General features: G+C 40.2%; 1 protein-coding gene across 21 annotated transcripts in view; it reads right to left on the bottom strand.

Moving 5' to 3' along the window:
• Positions 1 to 17,020, bottom strand: part of MAPT (microtubule associated protein tau) — a 76,452-nt gene that overhangs the window by 34,660 nt on the left and 24,772 nt on the right. For 12 of the 21 annotated variants that reach the window (XM_033169866.1, XM_033169867.1, XM_033169860.1 and 9 more), the window contains 3 exons: positions 8,932 to 9,150; positions 3,275 to 3,361; positions 654 to 740 (listed from right to left, as the gene is read on the bottom strand). In XM_033169866.1, coding sequence (XP_033025757.1) covers positions 654 to 740; positions 3,275 to 3,361; positions 8,932 to 9,133 — 376 coding nt within the window. In that variant the 5' untranslated portion in view covers positions 9,134 to 9,150. The remainder of the gene's footprint in view (positions 1 to 653; positions 741 to 3,274; positions 3,362 to 8,931; positions 9,151 to 17,020) is intronic. The other 9 variants (XM_033169876.1, XM_033169874.1, XM_033169869.1 and 6 more) reach the window with 3 other exon arrangements.

Here is a 17,020-nt window from a genome sequence, read left to right as displayed (position 1 = left end):
TTGCCTGTCTCCTGAGATTCATTCATAGCTTAAGGTCCACTCATTTAAGAAAAGAGAGCAAGGGCCAGCTCCTGTTTTCTGAAGCACTATTTATTTTGAGATCTTGCTCCCTACAGGTACACAACCCACTTGTGTGACTGCAAAGAAGAACAAACATTACAGACACATTATAAGTATATTGTGTTTTCTCATTTCAGAAATGAAACTCTGTAGACCTGCCCTGTACTCTTTCCTCACTCAGGGAAGCAAGGAATGCATAACAGTAAATGGTATGGAGGACCCTGCAGTAGCAATGGTGCTCAAACTAAGCAAGTGTGCACCTGATCATTTGGAGCCTCATGTAAACTGACTCAGCTTTATAAAGTAAGAGGGGGATGTAACGATGATACATACATATACACAAACAGAATACACAAATTTTGCATCAGTTATAAATGGTGCACACATGTGTAAATATTGAGATCTCCCCTTAAAACACAGCAAAAGATGTCTTCCCACATGGACCTTAATAGTGTAATTTGTAGGTGTGTGTGCTATTAATAACTAATGCAAAGCACATATATACTAAACATACCAGGAAAGAATTTGGTAATGTGTGAAGAGGCCCTATTTCATTCTTTTCTTCATACCATTTTCTTCATAAGAGGCCTCACCTGTATTTCCTTCAGGTATCTCTGCATACTGGCGAGTCGCATTTCGATTCTCATGCACTCTCTCCTCCACTAATGGAGCAGTAGCATCTGAAACAAAAACGCAAAATGAAGCAACTGTCACTTTAAAAGCACTGCAAAACAAAATTCTTCATATATTAGCTACTTTAAGAAAATGGAGTAATAGCCTGCTGTAGAAAAACGGCAACTCAAAGGCAGTCATGTACCATGTTTTCTTCAGATGAGATGAGGATGGGGTTTGCATCCAGAAACAAGAGCCAATTAAACCTAAAAGTTTTGGGATATAAATCTGCATACTAATTATTGCTCAAAGCCACACAAACTGCAAGCTTGAAAAGGAATTTGACCCTGAAGCTCACATCCAAGACCCCTGTTCAATTCATTCCACCTCCTTGAAGTTAAAATGTGTAGTTCTCTCCCCCCCCCCCATGTTTACTTATCAGCTGATGGAGTCATCCAGAGGTTTGTAGGTGGCAGACTTTCATGGACACATTTTTGCTTCTTCCAGATAAAGGGGATACCTAAATTGAGCCCTGGCACATGTGGCATAGGTTTGTGATCATAATAGGAAAGTGGCCATACAAAGAACAGAGGGTTCACCACTAAGTCTGGTGGCAGAAATATGAAAGATGACACCAGAAACTTCCCAAGCATGTGCAGTGTCTGTTTTCTTGGGTAGGTTAGTGATGTTAAAGGCCTTGACTCATGGCAAGTTACAGAGTATACAATTTATGCTCCACTACCAACTCCTTAACCCACTTTTTCACTCAAGCTAAGACAAGAGACAGTACATAGACAGGACAAACAATGAGACAGACAATGCAAGTACAAGGAGATTTTTTTTTTTTACTTTTACCTCCATTTTTTTCTGAGAGAAGAGATCTAGAGACAGCAAAGTTGACTTGACTGGCTTATTTATTAAATTTATATCCTGCCCTTGCTCCCAAAGGAGCCCAGAGTAACAAACAAGTGATAAACTATTATTATGTTAGCTATTTTCGCCCTTTTCAAAGGACTGGCACATAGATCCATTGTCCTTCTTCAGCTAAAGATCTTCAGAGTGAATAATTTTTATAAGATTTTTTCCCCTTTTTTGTTGATTTCCCTAATGCTACTGATGCCAGGAGCTCAAAATGTCTTATATCCTTCAAAATATTTATGTTTGATGATGTTCTAAGGATATGGTTACAAATAAATTTGCTTCAGTTTTTTGTATTGTTCAATCTTTTGATATTTGTTGCCAAAATTGTGTGCATTTGGTTGTCGCCAAAAGAACATTTAGAAAATTGCTTACCTTATGGATTTAATTATTCTTCAAGATGCCCAATCTAAAAGATTCTACTTGCCAAGTTTCACAGGTTACAATGTTACCAAAAAATAATATCTAATGGAACAAGTAGTTATAAGTGTAGAACACTTTTTATATCTGAATCTTCAAGAGCATTTCCAGCCCAAAAGAGAAAAATAATTTAATTCTCCCTCTCCCACAAAAAACGCCACCAAGTTTCATTTCAATATTTTTTAAATGTAGCTTTAAATACACCAATAAGGACATGCATACACTACAGGTTACCTTGAGTCATTCTGGCCAAGAGTTGACTTGCATTATTTTCGTGGCTTTCCCCCTCTATCAATTTTTGTCACCTACATTTTGCCTACTCCCAAATCAGGTTGAGTAACTCGGCCATCCTCACCTAGGAATTTCCCATTGCACTGGATTCAGGACAATCTTATGCTACAAATGTGCTCAGTTTAGACGAGGAACAGAAGAGAGAGGCTGCAATTTTGCATGTATTTCGATAAGATAAAGGGCTAAAGTTAACAGGCAAATGTGGCACAATTAGAGAGAGAGAAATTGGGATTCTGCCATATGACTAACTTTTAAATTATAGTGTGGAAATTTATCCTACTTCAAACAGTATACTCTACTCTTAACCATGCAAGTAGGTTTTTAACTACCCATCCACTCACCTATGGTGCGCAAGAATGATTTCTAGATTATAATGTATTAATGAACAATATTTCTTTCAGCTCATAAATGACTAGCACATCATCAGTTTGTTTGCAGTATGTAAGACAGCAATCTAGTTAAGCTCACATACAATACAAATCCCTACCATGCTTAGAAATTTACAGTGTATATGCTGCAGGAAGACCAGAGTTCGTGAAATCAAGTTCAGTTTGGCAATGACTGGGGGTAAACCAGTAGTATAGACAGAGCCTTAAGAGAAAGTGGCTACAGTCTGAATTTTCTTCAGTGGGCTGGAAAGGGCCTTCCTGCTAACAAAGTTTTTCTGTTTAATTTCTTACTGGATAATAATTGTTAAAAGAAAGTAAAAATCTAACAACCTATCAAGGACCTTGAATATATAATTTGGCTGAGCGTAGACATGCTGGATTTGAGGAAGTAGGAAAGCAGTTTATCCTATGTATAGTGGTTCTTGTGTCGGCAACTGTCAAAACTAAATACAGATAATTTAAAATTGGAAGCAACAATGAAAGAAAGTCTCTGCTTATTTGGGAGGGAAACATATCGGTGCACTTCTGAAAAATAAAGTGCTGACTGCTGTGAATTTCAAAGTAACGAGACAAAGAGTTCCCACCTTCCACAGTTGGGGTACTCTTAGCATCAGAAGCATCAGACTCTGGTTCATCAGATCCATCATCAACTGGTATCTGGAGGGGAGAGCCTGGAAATACACACATTCAGCACTCAGCAAAAGGAGATCAGTTTTGGAGTATGGCCTGTCCTTGGTGCAAAATGTGCTTGAATTCATCTTCATAATGCAAAGAGTGTGCATGCATATGTGACCGTCATCTAGCAGAAATATCAGGCATTAGCAAGAAAAGGCAGGACTAGAAAACGCCAAATTCAAGTTTCAGTGGCAGCATCAAAGCAACTAAGGTGAAGCTGTTAAAAGCAACTGATCAGTGAGGTGCATCAACTGACAACAAAAATGAAAGCAAGAAGTCAAGAAGTCCAAAGTTGACAGATTTCCCCCCCCCTGTCAGTACTAGGTTCAGATCATTACTACTACCATTTTAAGAGTTTTGTGGGCTATGCCTTGCTTTGCATGAAAGTGTACTTCCAAATACTAGAGCATGACAGTAATAGGTGTTCTTTATATAAGAAAGCAAGCAAAAATGTTCAGAGCAATTTATTCTGTAAAGGTAAATAAGTCATTCATCACCAGTTGGTCACTGTTGTCAGGAATTTGCCAATTCCCACTTTTTAGAATCAAGAGGTAAATATCTACTTTTTGTAATAAGGTGTCCTGAAGAGCAGGAATCCACAACCTCCTACAATTTATGCATAAAGGACAGTGACAAAAATGAGCTTGAATTGTGGCAGCGTTTGGGGACATAATTCTCTATTTTCTTCAGGATCTGAGCCTCTTTAGTCTCCCAAAAGATGTTACTGGCTGAAGAGGAGAAGAATTTGGGGTGTGCTTAGATATGTGGGCTTGGGTGACATGCAGAGTGTCTACTGAGAAGAATTTGAGAAAGTGTTACTGAGGACCTCATTTTTTTAGTCTCTCTGCTGACATAACAGACTTTTCAGAACTTTTATCAATTCCTTTATACCTGTACGATATAAAGATGACTTGATTTTCTCTCCTGTATCAGGAGGCAGCCCTAATGACTGAATGTTGGAAATGGACAAGAATCATGAGCCAGAAAGTAGACAAAGGCAGGCTGCGGTTACAACTAAAAGTTACTAGACCCCACCCCATAATTCTAAGTCCAAGAGAACCAAAACTGCACAGAGAGAAAATTGAAGTTGCTTACCTTTCCAAGTGGCTCTGGACAATCACAATAAATTGGTGACGTGCATAAAAATCACAACAGCATGGAAATATTTGTAGTAATGCATGTGGTTTGGGAGGCAATGCCCAGAGCCTATACATGGAGGCAAAGTCAGCTGAAGAGGAAGTCAATGGGTACTTTATTTATATGTGCAAATGGTGGAAGGTGAAAGGACTGCAAGAATACCCTCACTTTCTCCTCCTATTTGCACTAACAACTAAATAGTTCCATTAAGAGAGATCATTAAGAAGTTTCTGTATGGAACAGAAGGAAAGCTCCCACATACTGCATATTTCTCCAAGTGAAAAGGTCAAGGATTTGATATTTCAAAATGAAGTGGATTGAAAACAACAAGGAAGTTAAGCCAAAATGCATCCTGAGCTCTGATTAACTGTGAGGTTAACAGTCCTGATGCTATGGAGACATCACGGCCTGAAGGCACCTCAAGCAGCAACTGATCAAGTCTATGTCTAGTCAGTGCCTGTGTGGGAGCCTCCCTGGCAACACCATCTTGAGTTCTATTGAAGAGGACAGATAAATGTACTAATTATGACATATCTGTCATATCTATCTACTGCTATTTCGGAGATTAAAAAGGTAACTACATAAGGGCACAGTGGATATGTGAAGGGTAACTTCCTTCTGTATGAGCCTGACTACACACAAAGGTCCTCTACAGAGACCTTTCCTTGCTTTCAAACAGACATTTGGTTTGAAGGAGTCAGTGGGCTTTTTCTTGTGTCAGGCCCAGACTTTTGAACACACCGGCTAGGAAAGTTCTTTTTGTTTCCTGCTTGCTGGCCTTCCACCACAGAATTAAGAATTCATGCTTAGGAAGTCTTTATGGCTTTTGAGGGTGTACTGTATAGCTTGGCCTTGCCATAATTGGTATGTAATCCTTCTGCTCATGTTATATATTTTACTGCTACTGCTGTTAAAAGTTTTATTTGCTGGCTAGGTATCTTTGCTGTTTTTATTGCATCTTATTATTTCTGTTTTAAGTAGAGAAAAGACAGGTTGTTATTCTTCCTAGGCATCAACAGGAACATCCCCCACAATTGAGATCTCAGCTGTATTTCTCTATTGGGTGCTTTTTTACAAAACAAACAAACAAACAAACAAAGAAAGAAAGAAAGCTTGGCACAGAGGATACAAAAGTGCACACTGTTTTTGAAGAGGCTCCTTTAAGCAATTCTAAAACTGGCTTGAGCTAGCTATAAACTAATTTCTACAACTCTCTTCTGCTGCTCCTCACACTAGTCAGAGATAAAGTCTTCAGTAGTAAATAATCCCACAGTAGCCCAAGGTAAACATTTTCTAGCAGGTGATGTAACCAACTCTCACAGATGATGATGATGATGATGATGATGATGATGATGATGATGATTTATTTGTACCCCGACCATCTGGCTGAGTTTTCCCAGCTACTCTGTGCCTTTCCTGTGGTATTATTACTGATTTCATAGGGGGTAGAGGACAGAATAGTCATCAGACTTTTGCTGCCATGTCCCATAACAAATCAGTCTGGAAAGATCCTGCCATGAGCATAAAAGTCAAGGCTGAGCCATGCCTCCCATATATGTTTAATACTGTGTCCAACCATTTCTGTATTTGTTTTCACCATGAAATCCACTGCTATACTCCTTATGCCTTGTTCCTCCTCATATCCTGGATCGAATCATTAGGTCTGCCTCATCCTGAGTGGCAAACTCACTCCTTAGCTATCACCACAATGTTTCAAGGACTTTCCATTATACAAAGAACATTGCTTCTTAAGTTTTGCACTGTTATGAGAACCATAGGTCTTTGGACTGACTGTGTGAGCTAAGCTCCAGACACTAGAGCACTGTCTTATTACAAAGAGTTGAGGCCATCTGAGGCAAATGGGGGCTGCCCTTAGAGGTCTATCAATCCATAGATAATTGTTACTGTCACAAACTCAGCTGAGAGGGGGGAGATGCAGTTTGATAAGTTACAGGTTTTTGTCCAAGATTAAGAGGCGGCAATTATCCCATGTTATTCACCAGAGTTGACACTGGGAGGGATTGTGTGTGAGAGAGAGGGAGAGTATGTGTGGGTGCAAGAATTAGTGAGAAAGGGGGGGCATCTTCTCACTCTTTGCATTAACATGGCTTGCTTGAGGAGGAGATAAGCACTATTGAAGGCAGCAGGGATCAAGCTCAACTAGGGAGAAGGAATTCTATAATCTGGTACATATCTGCAACTCAGAATGCCTCCATGAACACTCTTGATGTTTCAACTTGTTGCACAGATGATACTCCAAGAAATTGGAGTTTCTTCCCACTAAACAGTGCCATTCACCACTCTAAGAAATACTGATAATAACTAATCATCTCCTGGGGAAATGACTGAAGCCCGGCAACATCTAAAAGCAAAGCTGAAAAATAAACCACTGCGGTGGATCCCAAGCTGCTGCAAACAAATCAAGCAAGATGCACACGTAGTTCAACCCGGATTATTGTGGCCACATCTTTGCCTGCTGCACATCTGACATCACATATGACATCAGGTGTGGGGCAGGTGGGCATAGTTTGGGGAAAACAGCCTGGCAGCCCAAATGGGGAAACCTGGCAGGTCCCCCAACCCTTCTCTAGAACTTCCACAGCAATTAAAAGGAATTAACCATTCCGAGCAGCTTCACCCCAGCAGATCTCACTTGTATGTGTGAGTCCTGGGTTAATGGGAGGACTCATAGTTTAGTGTGGTGCAGCATATGCTGTGTATGCAAATGGTCCCTTGGGACCACAGAGAGCTGCAGTAGACAATGCTGGGCTGGTTAGACCTGTGGTCTGTCCGTGTACAGCAGTTGCACATGTGCCATAGACAATGTTACAGTGAAGTGGTACTGAAAACAGGTAGTTATGGGGAAATGATTTCCACAAGCAGATTACATTATACCTATTAAATAAATACTACCTTCAAGTTTTGCTTTTGGAATTCCTTGGAGCATCTGGCTGGCAACTGACAAAATACTGAACCTCAATTCATATACTACTATGTTTATAGATATCTCTGGCACTTGGTGCCAATTTACTCCTTGCTTCTGGGTACACAAACTGATTGGTTTAAGATTGTACTCTGTTATCCATCCAGTATGAAATGTACTTGGATGCTCCCGCTGATTTGAGTTGAGCTTACTTCCAAGCATGCACAATACCACTTTTGATGTTCTATGGGACGGTGGCTTAATCAACTTTGCTAAGTGATGAGTACTGGCACTGATATTCCTTGAAGCTTTCAACAACCAGTCAATGGTACCTCGGGTTACATACGCTTCAGGTTACAAACTCCGCTAACCCAGAAATAACGCTTCAGTTTAAGAACTTTGCTTCAGGATAAGAACAGAAATCGTGCTCTGGCGGCGCAGTGGCAGCGGGAGGTCTCATTAGCTAAAGTGGTGCTTCAGGTTAAGAACAGTTTCAGGTTAAGAATGGACCTCCAGAACGAATTAAGTATGTAACCAGAGGTACCACTGTATTACAGATAACACTGAAGGAAACAATGCAAAACACCTGAATGCACACTAAGAAGAGGCAACCCCTGATATCTGGGGGGGGGGGGTAGAACTATTCTTCAAGGTTTCAGAAAAATGACAACTACATTGCTTAAAAAAAAAAAGTCCACGGAGAAAATATGGTGTTTTGTAACTGTAGAATATCTCTCTTCACATAGTAAGTGAAGTCTAAGAGAAACAGTTTTCCAAATTCTGAAATACACACAAATACATACATGCACAGAGGTATACATTATGTTACACAGAGACATGTCACACGTAGCCCAGACCAGAGTTTAACATAATATTCAAGGGACAAGGATGCTTGGAGAAAAAGCTTTGGGCGGAATCCTTTAGTCATCTTCCTAAATGGGGGTGGGGGGGGTGGGGCAGTGACCCCATGCCCCCAGTGTGGCGGCAATACCAGGGTTCCCCGTTAAAGGGGTCTAGGGGAGAGGCATTGACCATACGCTGAGAAGTTGTCATTGCCCTCCCCCTCCAGCGACAGCGAACAGGGGGCAGGTTCTCTGCTTGAACATATGTTCTCCAGAGCCAGCCCAATCCCCACACATTCTGGATAACCCTGAAGTTTCCCAGATTCCCAGCTGGGGGCTGGGAAGGATAAACACCCAATGCCTGAGCCAAGGTCTCCCTACATCTGAATCTTAATAAAGCTGTGGCCAATTTTAATCCCATAGCACGTTGTCTTGTGTCATTATTCCGCTCAGGGGTCGCCTGGGGTTTGGGGGACTCCGCCTGTCCACGCAAACCTGTAATCCTTGGATGAAGGGTGGTATGGATATTTACTAAATAAATATAACCATCTTAAACAGCAATTATTTAAGTTCCTTGTTAGTAAACTGACATTTAAGCAGCAAAGTTGGCAGCAAGTGGCATAAACATGCACAATAGTAGCTTTGACTAGGATTCATGACTAACCTTTCCTTAACCCATTTATACTTCCAGGCTCCATCCCCACATACAGCCTTTCTCCAAACTGTGAACCAACATCCTGGATTCCATCCTGTGGAAGAAGCTCCTTCCTGTCTCCCACCCGATCGGGCTCACCTGTCTGGTTCCATCTAGCTTGGCTCACCAAATGGTCATCTGTCATATTGAAATCCTGGTGCTGGTCAGCCATCTTGTCACAAAGGTTATCTAGAAAATGAATAGTAGTACTGGTTATTGACCATAGCAATAAAGTTTTGGTGTAATTTGAAAATAAAGAGTAGATTATTGCAGAATGTCAGTAAAGTTTAAAAAGCAAGCCTTCTTCTGTAGCTCCTGCCTCCTTTTGCAATACATGCTCATCATCCATCTTACTCCAAAATTGTGACTACCTAAATCCATACCAAACAACCAGATCTCTGCAAACATCATTATCACCCTTCTTTGCTACTGGCACCCTTAAGATACAGGATAGGAAGCCTCTGGTCTGTGGACCAAATTTGGCCCACCACCTCTCCCCATTTAGCCCATGAAGTATTTTCCCCCAAACCACACTCACCTGCCTCACACCTGACATAATAGGCTGTACACGTACACACACAAACACACACCAAAGAGTACCAAAGGCCAGGTTCTTTAGTTTAGTAGATGGTGGGATAAAGGTTTCATTTAGTGTTCTAGAGCAGGAGCTCATCCAGCCATAAGGTCTTAGCATTTTCCCACCACTACCTCCAATAATTTTTCTACATAGTATTCATTCTCCCATGGTGAAGAATGCAGCTGGCTCATTCAGAAATGAGAGATAATTCCATCAACTGCTGTGATGCTGCAGAAGCCTTTGGGTCAGTCTTATTCATAACACATGGGAGGAAAGAAGCAGTACCATATTCTCCCAATCAGTGAGACTCAGTGAGGCCCAAAAGCTACCAGTTATGCATCTACAACATAGATTCTATAAAGCTATGCTGGAGGTGATGGGGAATTCCCAATTTCAAGTAAATCCATAGTGAGACATTATGACTATGATAGCAAGCAATTATGCAATTTGAAACCTCAGTTTTGCAGAAATAGAGAATTCTAACTCTAGGCCTAAGCTAAACTCTAAATTACGGTGCTTTTGAATTATGGTGCTGGAGAAGATTCTTGAGAGTCCCATGGACTGCAAGAAGATCAAACCTATCCATTCTGAAGGAAATCAGCCCTGAGTGTTCACTGGAAGGACAGATCCTGAAGCTGAGGCTCCAATACTTTGGCCACCTCATGAGAAGAGAAGACTCCCTGGAAAAGACCCTGATGTTGGGAAAGATGGAGGGCACAAGGAGAAGGGGATGACAGAGGACGAGATGGTTAGACAATGTTGTTCTAGAAGCTACTAAAATGAGTTTGACCAAACTGTGGGAGGCAGTGGAAGACAGGAATGTCTGGCGTGCTCTGGTCCATGGGGTCACGAAGAGTCGGACACAACTAAACGACTAAACAACAACAACAACAAACTCCAAGCTTCCCTGGTAGCTTTAGGAATGGAGCGGTGCATGTTTTCACAATAAAAATACCACCAATTTCACATGACATGGTATTATTTTGCATGACATGGCATTGTGTTTCACACAAGTTCTAGCTCCCCCCCCCCAACATGTTTTCTATGCATTAGTTTTTCAGATGTGTAAGCAGAGTATCAATCTACTCTTTGGAAACATAAATGAAAGTCCAGCAACAAATACAGAATTACACCTTCTAATTAATAGCATCCTCAAGCCTCGTTTTTTGCTACTTTGTATGCTGTCTCCTGCAGTGTTGTTTATTATGCAATTAAAATATGTCCTAAATCAGATACAAAAACGTTTGGAAGTCAGAAGGTATACTTTCTGGACTCCCTCCAAAAAATGTTACAAAAGTTTTTATCAGTTTGATACAGAAGAATAAAACTAAATGTGCGCTTAATTTCACAAGACATTCAAGTTAGATGGGGGTGAGGGGTAGCAATTGCCTGCTTAAAATAAACCACTGTAACGATATATATCATATTATCATGTTGGCACTCTTCTTGCTGTTCTTAAATGGAATGTCACTGGAAACTATTGATAGGAGAAGCAAACAAATTAAAAACAACCATGTATTTCACAGCTATGCAAGAGGGGAAGTGGTTAAATTTGAAGGCTGAAATTTGAAAAAGGTTTTAAGTTTTCATTTTAAAATCTGAGAGTAAAATAAATTCTCTTTAAATTAACTGTTCCATTTAACCTTGGTCTAATGCCTTGAGTGAAACACCATGCTTTCTCACTGTATGTTAGCTGGGTAAGGAAGAAAGTGCACAGGAGACATTAAAGTTACAGAGGATATATGAAAGGCAATTGGCCAACATATAAAGATATGTTAACAGAATCAGATTATAAATTAAAGATGAAGGAATAAATATGTAAAACATCACCTCCCTGCTCCCAAAGACATTCCACTGTCATGTTCTCCTGCTGCCTGATGCCTCTGGCCAGTCCTAGCTATATTCATGGATGCTGGTGTTAGGGAAATCACCGCAGCAGAGGTTAGAAATGCAAAGATAACCCAGCAAGGGTATGAGTGTATCAGGTGGCTGTCATAGTAAGCTTGGACTTGTTGGGTTATCTTTGCAAGGGGCAAAGGAAGGTGGTAGGTTTGGTGAGAAGTATTGAGAAGGGTACATGGCTTTGAGGAGGATTGGGGGTAAGGTAGAGTTGCCAAGCAAAGGCACAGCACCTAGTACTTAATACACTTCTACACATTTAGCATCACATATAGTTTGGCCCTCAGATAGTGACAGAGTGCAATTTCCATTCTAGGAACTGTGAGTGCAGTTATGCCCACAAGGGCCTTTCCTGACACCACTAGATCCTCTCCCCTCACTGAAATTAGGCTTCAAATAGAACAGACTGGAGTGTGTGGTTATTTTATACATGAACAAGAGAAGCATACTGATAGTTGTACTTTAAGGCCAAATCTAAATTACAAGATAGCAGTTATATTTTGTGTGGGAATGCATACAGCTCTGAAATATGCTTCTATACATAAACTACTGCCTCCCACCACTGTGTACTCTGCACATACAAATGAATAATTTAATTGTCTAGCTGATCATCTGTCAATCTTCCAGATCACCCTTTATTATAATTAATCACTCAAGACAGTTGTATTACTGGAAATTTATAGAACAAAACACAAAAACACTAAGCAAGAGGGGGGAAGCCTACAAAATGCAAGCAACCAGTCATGCTGACCAATCAGCAAGAATTAGATGCACACAAAACATTTTTGTTACAATGAATTGAGGATATGCTCCCCCTCTGAGATATGAATGCTAGAAGAATTCAGTTTTCATAAATGATAATAAGAAATATAGTACCTCAGACTACTGTGCGGATCAGAATTCAGCAATCTATTGGATTTTACACTTCTCCAAACATTGCAATGCATCTCAGCAATTTAAAAATTATCTCAGAATACATATTTAAATATATACTTTGAGAACACACACAAACATAAATATGCATTTTGAGAGGATTAATGCAGAAATAGCATGAAATTATGGATAAAAACATAAAAACATAAAACATAAAAAACATAAAAAACAAACCTGACAGATCAGAAACTGTCAGATTTGTCCATCCCAACTTTCAAGTGCAATGCCTCCAGAAAACAGTTGTTTTCAGACTAGACCCATTTCACATGTTCACCACATACTGTATATTTAAAGCACATGACTTCCTCCGAAGAATCTTGGGAATTATAGGTTAAACACATTGGGAATTGTAGCTCTGTGAGGTGAATACAGTGTATGAAACCTTTGAGAACAATCTGCAGCCTTAGTCAATCATAACCAACTTTAGCTGGATCTGAGCACTTTCTCATAGTTAACCATTATTCCTAGCTCTTGTGGCATTATAATAAACATAATATGGTAGGCCATAATTTTCATAGGACAATTCTGTGCATATGACAGGCCAGAAGTGGATGCAAAATGCTGGTACTCAATAGCAATGAGGAATAATCAGCATTGAACTAATTTAGTGCTCCCAATTCATTAAAAAAAACCAAACTACACATGCACTTGCATGCTTTAATTTTATTACAGGCAGTTGGAAGAATTAGAGATGCTCATTACACTTTGTGTGAATTGACATTCTAGTATGAAATGACTTCTTGAGATTCTCTGTTTTCTTTCTTGAACATAAAAATCTAATCTCAGTTTGATATATAGCTTATGAGGCTTCCACAAACATCATTTGAACTGCCTTACCCCTAACCTACATCTATTTTTCAGAACTGCATTTTTAAATGGCAGAATAAGGCATTAATTGTTCATTTTTAAGCTATCAACTTGACACACTGATTTAAGGTGCATTGCTTCTGGTTCCCTGATCTTCTTTGATTAAGAGCATTGTCCACTTTATTACAGACAACTAAAAAAAACAACATATGATAGAAAGGGGGTGAAGACATCAGACAGACTGGTTTCCCCACCCCAAAAAAGGTTTGGAGCTTTTAATGTATTAACTGCATTTTGTTACATCGTAAGCCACTTTGAGAACTCAGTTCAAAAAAGCAGGATAGAAACCCACTAAATAAATAATAGAATGCCAATCTGGACTTTAGTTGGAGCAGAGTCACAACCATGCTTCCATAATGCTTATGGCAGCGTATGACTTGAGCCATTCCAGATGATATTGCAATGTTCTGCTCCAAAAGCCTATTGCTTTTCTCCTTCATTTGCACATTACTTCCGGCAGGAGGAAGAAACTGCTCTTTGGAAAAGGGATAATTTTGCCTAAAGAAACAAAAAACAATCTAAGGAACGGATTGCTTTTGCTTTGTTTGTTAGACAGAATTATTGAGAGTATTCCTTTACAGTATTACTAAAAGTAACCACATTATATTGTTTTTTACACATTTAACTTTCTACAGTTGAAGTGATCTGTGAAGACTACAATGGGGCATAGATAACTGGTGAAGTGGCCTGGCATGGGAATGAACATTCTAAAAGCTGTTCTTTGTTTCCCATTAAAGATGGGTCAGTACATGTCTCTTGGGATTAATCAGCACTAATTTAGTCCGGTATTAGTTCTAGTTCTGCTCTATGCTACAACTCCTTACTAGTAGTGGAAGAGTAGGGACCAGAGAGGCCTCTGTTCAAATCTCTGCTCACCCATAAGTTTATTGGGCCAATCTCCTGGACTGACTTCCTCACATGATTGTAAGAATAAAATTAGGAGGGAAATACCATGCATGCTGCCCTGAGCTCTTTGGAGGAAAGAAAAAATAAAAAAAGTTTCTTTTTAAAAGAATCCCTTTTTCTAGCCTATCCCTGTGACATTCCATTTCCTATTCCTGCTGTGGAACTGGATATGTACTGTACTACTAAGTGAAAAGGCTGGAGATTGCAGGATAAGGAATCCCCAAATAAGACATAATTTTATCTCAAAGGCTTTGGGGCAGGGGTAGGCAACAGAAGGCCCATGGGCCACAAGCGGCTCACAGGGGTTGTTTAACCGGCCCACGAGCCGCCCCCGAACCAAGCCGCCCACTCAACGAGTCCCCGTACGCTGCGCTAAACTGGCGCAGCGTGGAGCAGGGACTCACTTCCGCGGTGCTGAAAATCGTGTCTGCGCAGACGCAGACGGCGGAAACTGCGGGAACGCACACTCACGCACGCGTGCAATCCAGCCCCCAGAGGGCTCTCTGCTAGAGTGAACCGGCCCAGGTGAGGTAAACCTTGCCGACCCCTGCTTTGGGGAGCCAACAAAGTTGCCACAAAAGTAACATTATTGCTAACAGAATGTCGGCCCCTAAATAAAAACTTGTTCTATACAGTACAGTAAGTAGCTCATTTACAGTCTCAGCCCCAGTTGTGATGAACTTTAGAACATCAGCAAAGCTAGTGGCAAAAATGTCATATAATGTCAATCTCCACCCACATCTACTAGGATAGTTACTAGCAACACACTAGTTACACACACACAAAGGGTGGAAACTGTATCACTAAAAATGGACAGAATGGCATATTTCCATAAAATTTGCAGATGCTAATCTATAGGTACAGAAACAAATTGAGACATAATGCAACTGAACAAAAATAAATACAGTAGACCCACAGCTTACGTGGGGTTACATTCTAGAGCTAGGGCATAATGCCAAAATCATGTAGAGTCAAAACACAATTGGGTGCAATGGTGTGTGGGGGTGCATGATTGCTAAATCTTTTTTCCCTGGGTGTCTGCCCCCTTCTATTCCCCCCTTCTCTCCCCCCCCCCAGCACATTACAGCTCTGAGTGTGACACTAGAGTTCCCAGAATTCTTTAGGGGAGGGGTTATATGCATTGAATGTGCTTTAAATGTATGGTGTGGATCTGCTCATTGCCACCCTAATCTCTACCTATCCTGCATGAAAGGTAGTCCGTTAAGTAGGCCACTGATTTGTATTTGGTTGCTGCTATTCACCAGGTCAGGCACATCATATTAGTGGTCCCAACAAGTGTGACATTCACTCAGAGGTGGCCACTGGACTTCTGGGATACAATTCAATTTCAATTCAATTAATCCCAAGAGAGCCAGTGTGGTGTAGTGGTTAAGAGCGGCAGACTCATAATCTGGTGAACCGGGTTCGCGTCTCCGCTCCTCCACATGCAGCTGCTGGGTGACCTTGGGCTAGTCACACTTCTCTGAAGTCTCTCAGCCCCACTCACCTCACAGAGTGTTTGTTGTGGGGGAGGAAGGGAAAGGAGAATGTTAGCCGCTTTGAGACTCCTTAGGGTAGTGATAAAGCGGGATATCAAATCCAAACTCTTCTTCTTCTTCTTTCTCAAAAATGTTACGAAATAAGCTTTATATTTAGAATGAAAAACCATTTATAGATACACATGCTGTAAGCATGAACGCACAACCTACTTTAGAGTCAGCCCAAAATAATTTTTCTCTGAAATCTCATGTTACTGAAGATTCATTCATGGTTGCGTATAGGATCATATGACTCACTTAATGTCAATAAAATGGTAGCTGGAATCAACTGGTTCTTCTACGAGAATGAGCCAGAGGAAAAGGGAATTCACTTACTTGCATCAAGTCACTACACTCACAAAATCAGTTTTTGTCAGGCATTTAGAGTAGAAAAGCAAGTTTAATTATAGAAAGGACTCCTAAGTTTGTACTTTAAAACAAGGTCAAGATCTCTCTGAAAATTGGCAGCATTTTTAAAGCAGATTATGCAAGGATCAGCAAAAGAAGTAATATTTATTTATTAAATTTCTATCCTGTCCTTCATCCCAAAGGAGTTCAGGGCAGAATTAGCCTCAAGGATTTTTAATTTCCTTCTTTTATCATTTTGGCCTATTATATTTAGCTGTGCAACAATAAAGTTTATAAAATTGCCCTTTTCCCTCTACATGACAGCTACATCATGATTTCATGGCCTACATTCAGACTGAGGGGCTGCGCATTACTTAACTCTGCCATAGGCATAGATCATTGTCAAAGGAACTATTTTTATAATATAGTTTAATATAAAAATAAGAGCTTCATGGCAGAGTTGGTACAAACAGATAAGCACCTTACTAAGATTATCTGGCAATTTATTTTGTTATAATTAATTTATAAACTGACACAATTTATGCGAGGTGTTTTAATAGTACTCCTACCGAGAATAAAGCCACTGGAAATAATGGACATTACTAACTTAGGTTCATTGGTTTCTATGGGTCTATTCTAAATAGGATTTGGTTATTTCCTATGATTCCAAATGTGTGTGGAAAAAACTAAGCTCCAGCCATTTTGTGTTTAGTTATAAAATGGTTGCCTTCTGTTCAGGTATTGGGTGATTTGGAATTTAGAAGCTGTTCCAAGTGGGGGGGGGGGTGTCAAAAAGTTCATGGAAGGTAAACTACAAAGAGAAACCTTATACAAATTAGAAATTTAGCAATACTCTATTGCACTACTGATTGAATGGAATATTGCTTATAAGTGAAACTGACAAGCAGATAGGAAGTCCATTCAAAAAGATAAAAACCAAAAAAGCCAGGATGCTGAGAGTTGCAGAAGACCCAGATTACAGTGATAAAAG

The sequence above is a fragment of the Lacerta agilis genome, chromosome 14 (assembly GCF_009819535.1).
Source record: "Lacerta agilis isolate rLacAgi1 chromosome 14, rLacAgi1.pri, whole genome shotgun sequence".
Lineage (NCBI taxonomy): Eukaryota > Metazoa > Chordata > Lepidosauria > Squamata > Lacertidae > Lacerta > Lacerta agilis.
This window is presented reverse-complemented; position numbering and strand designations above follow the sequence as displayed.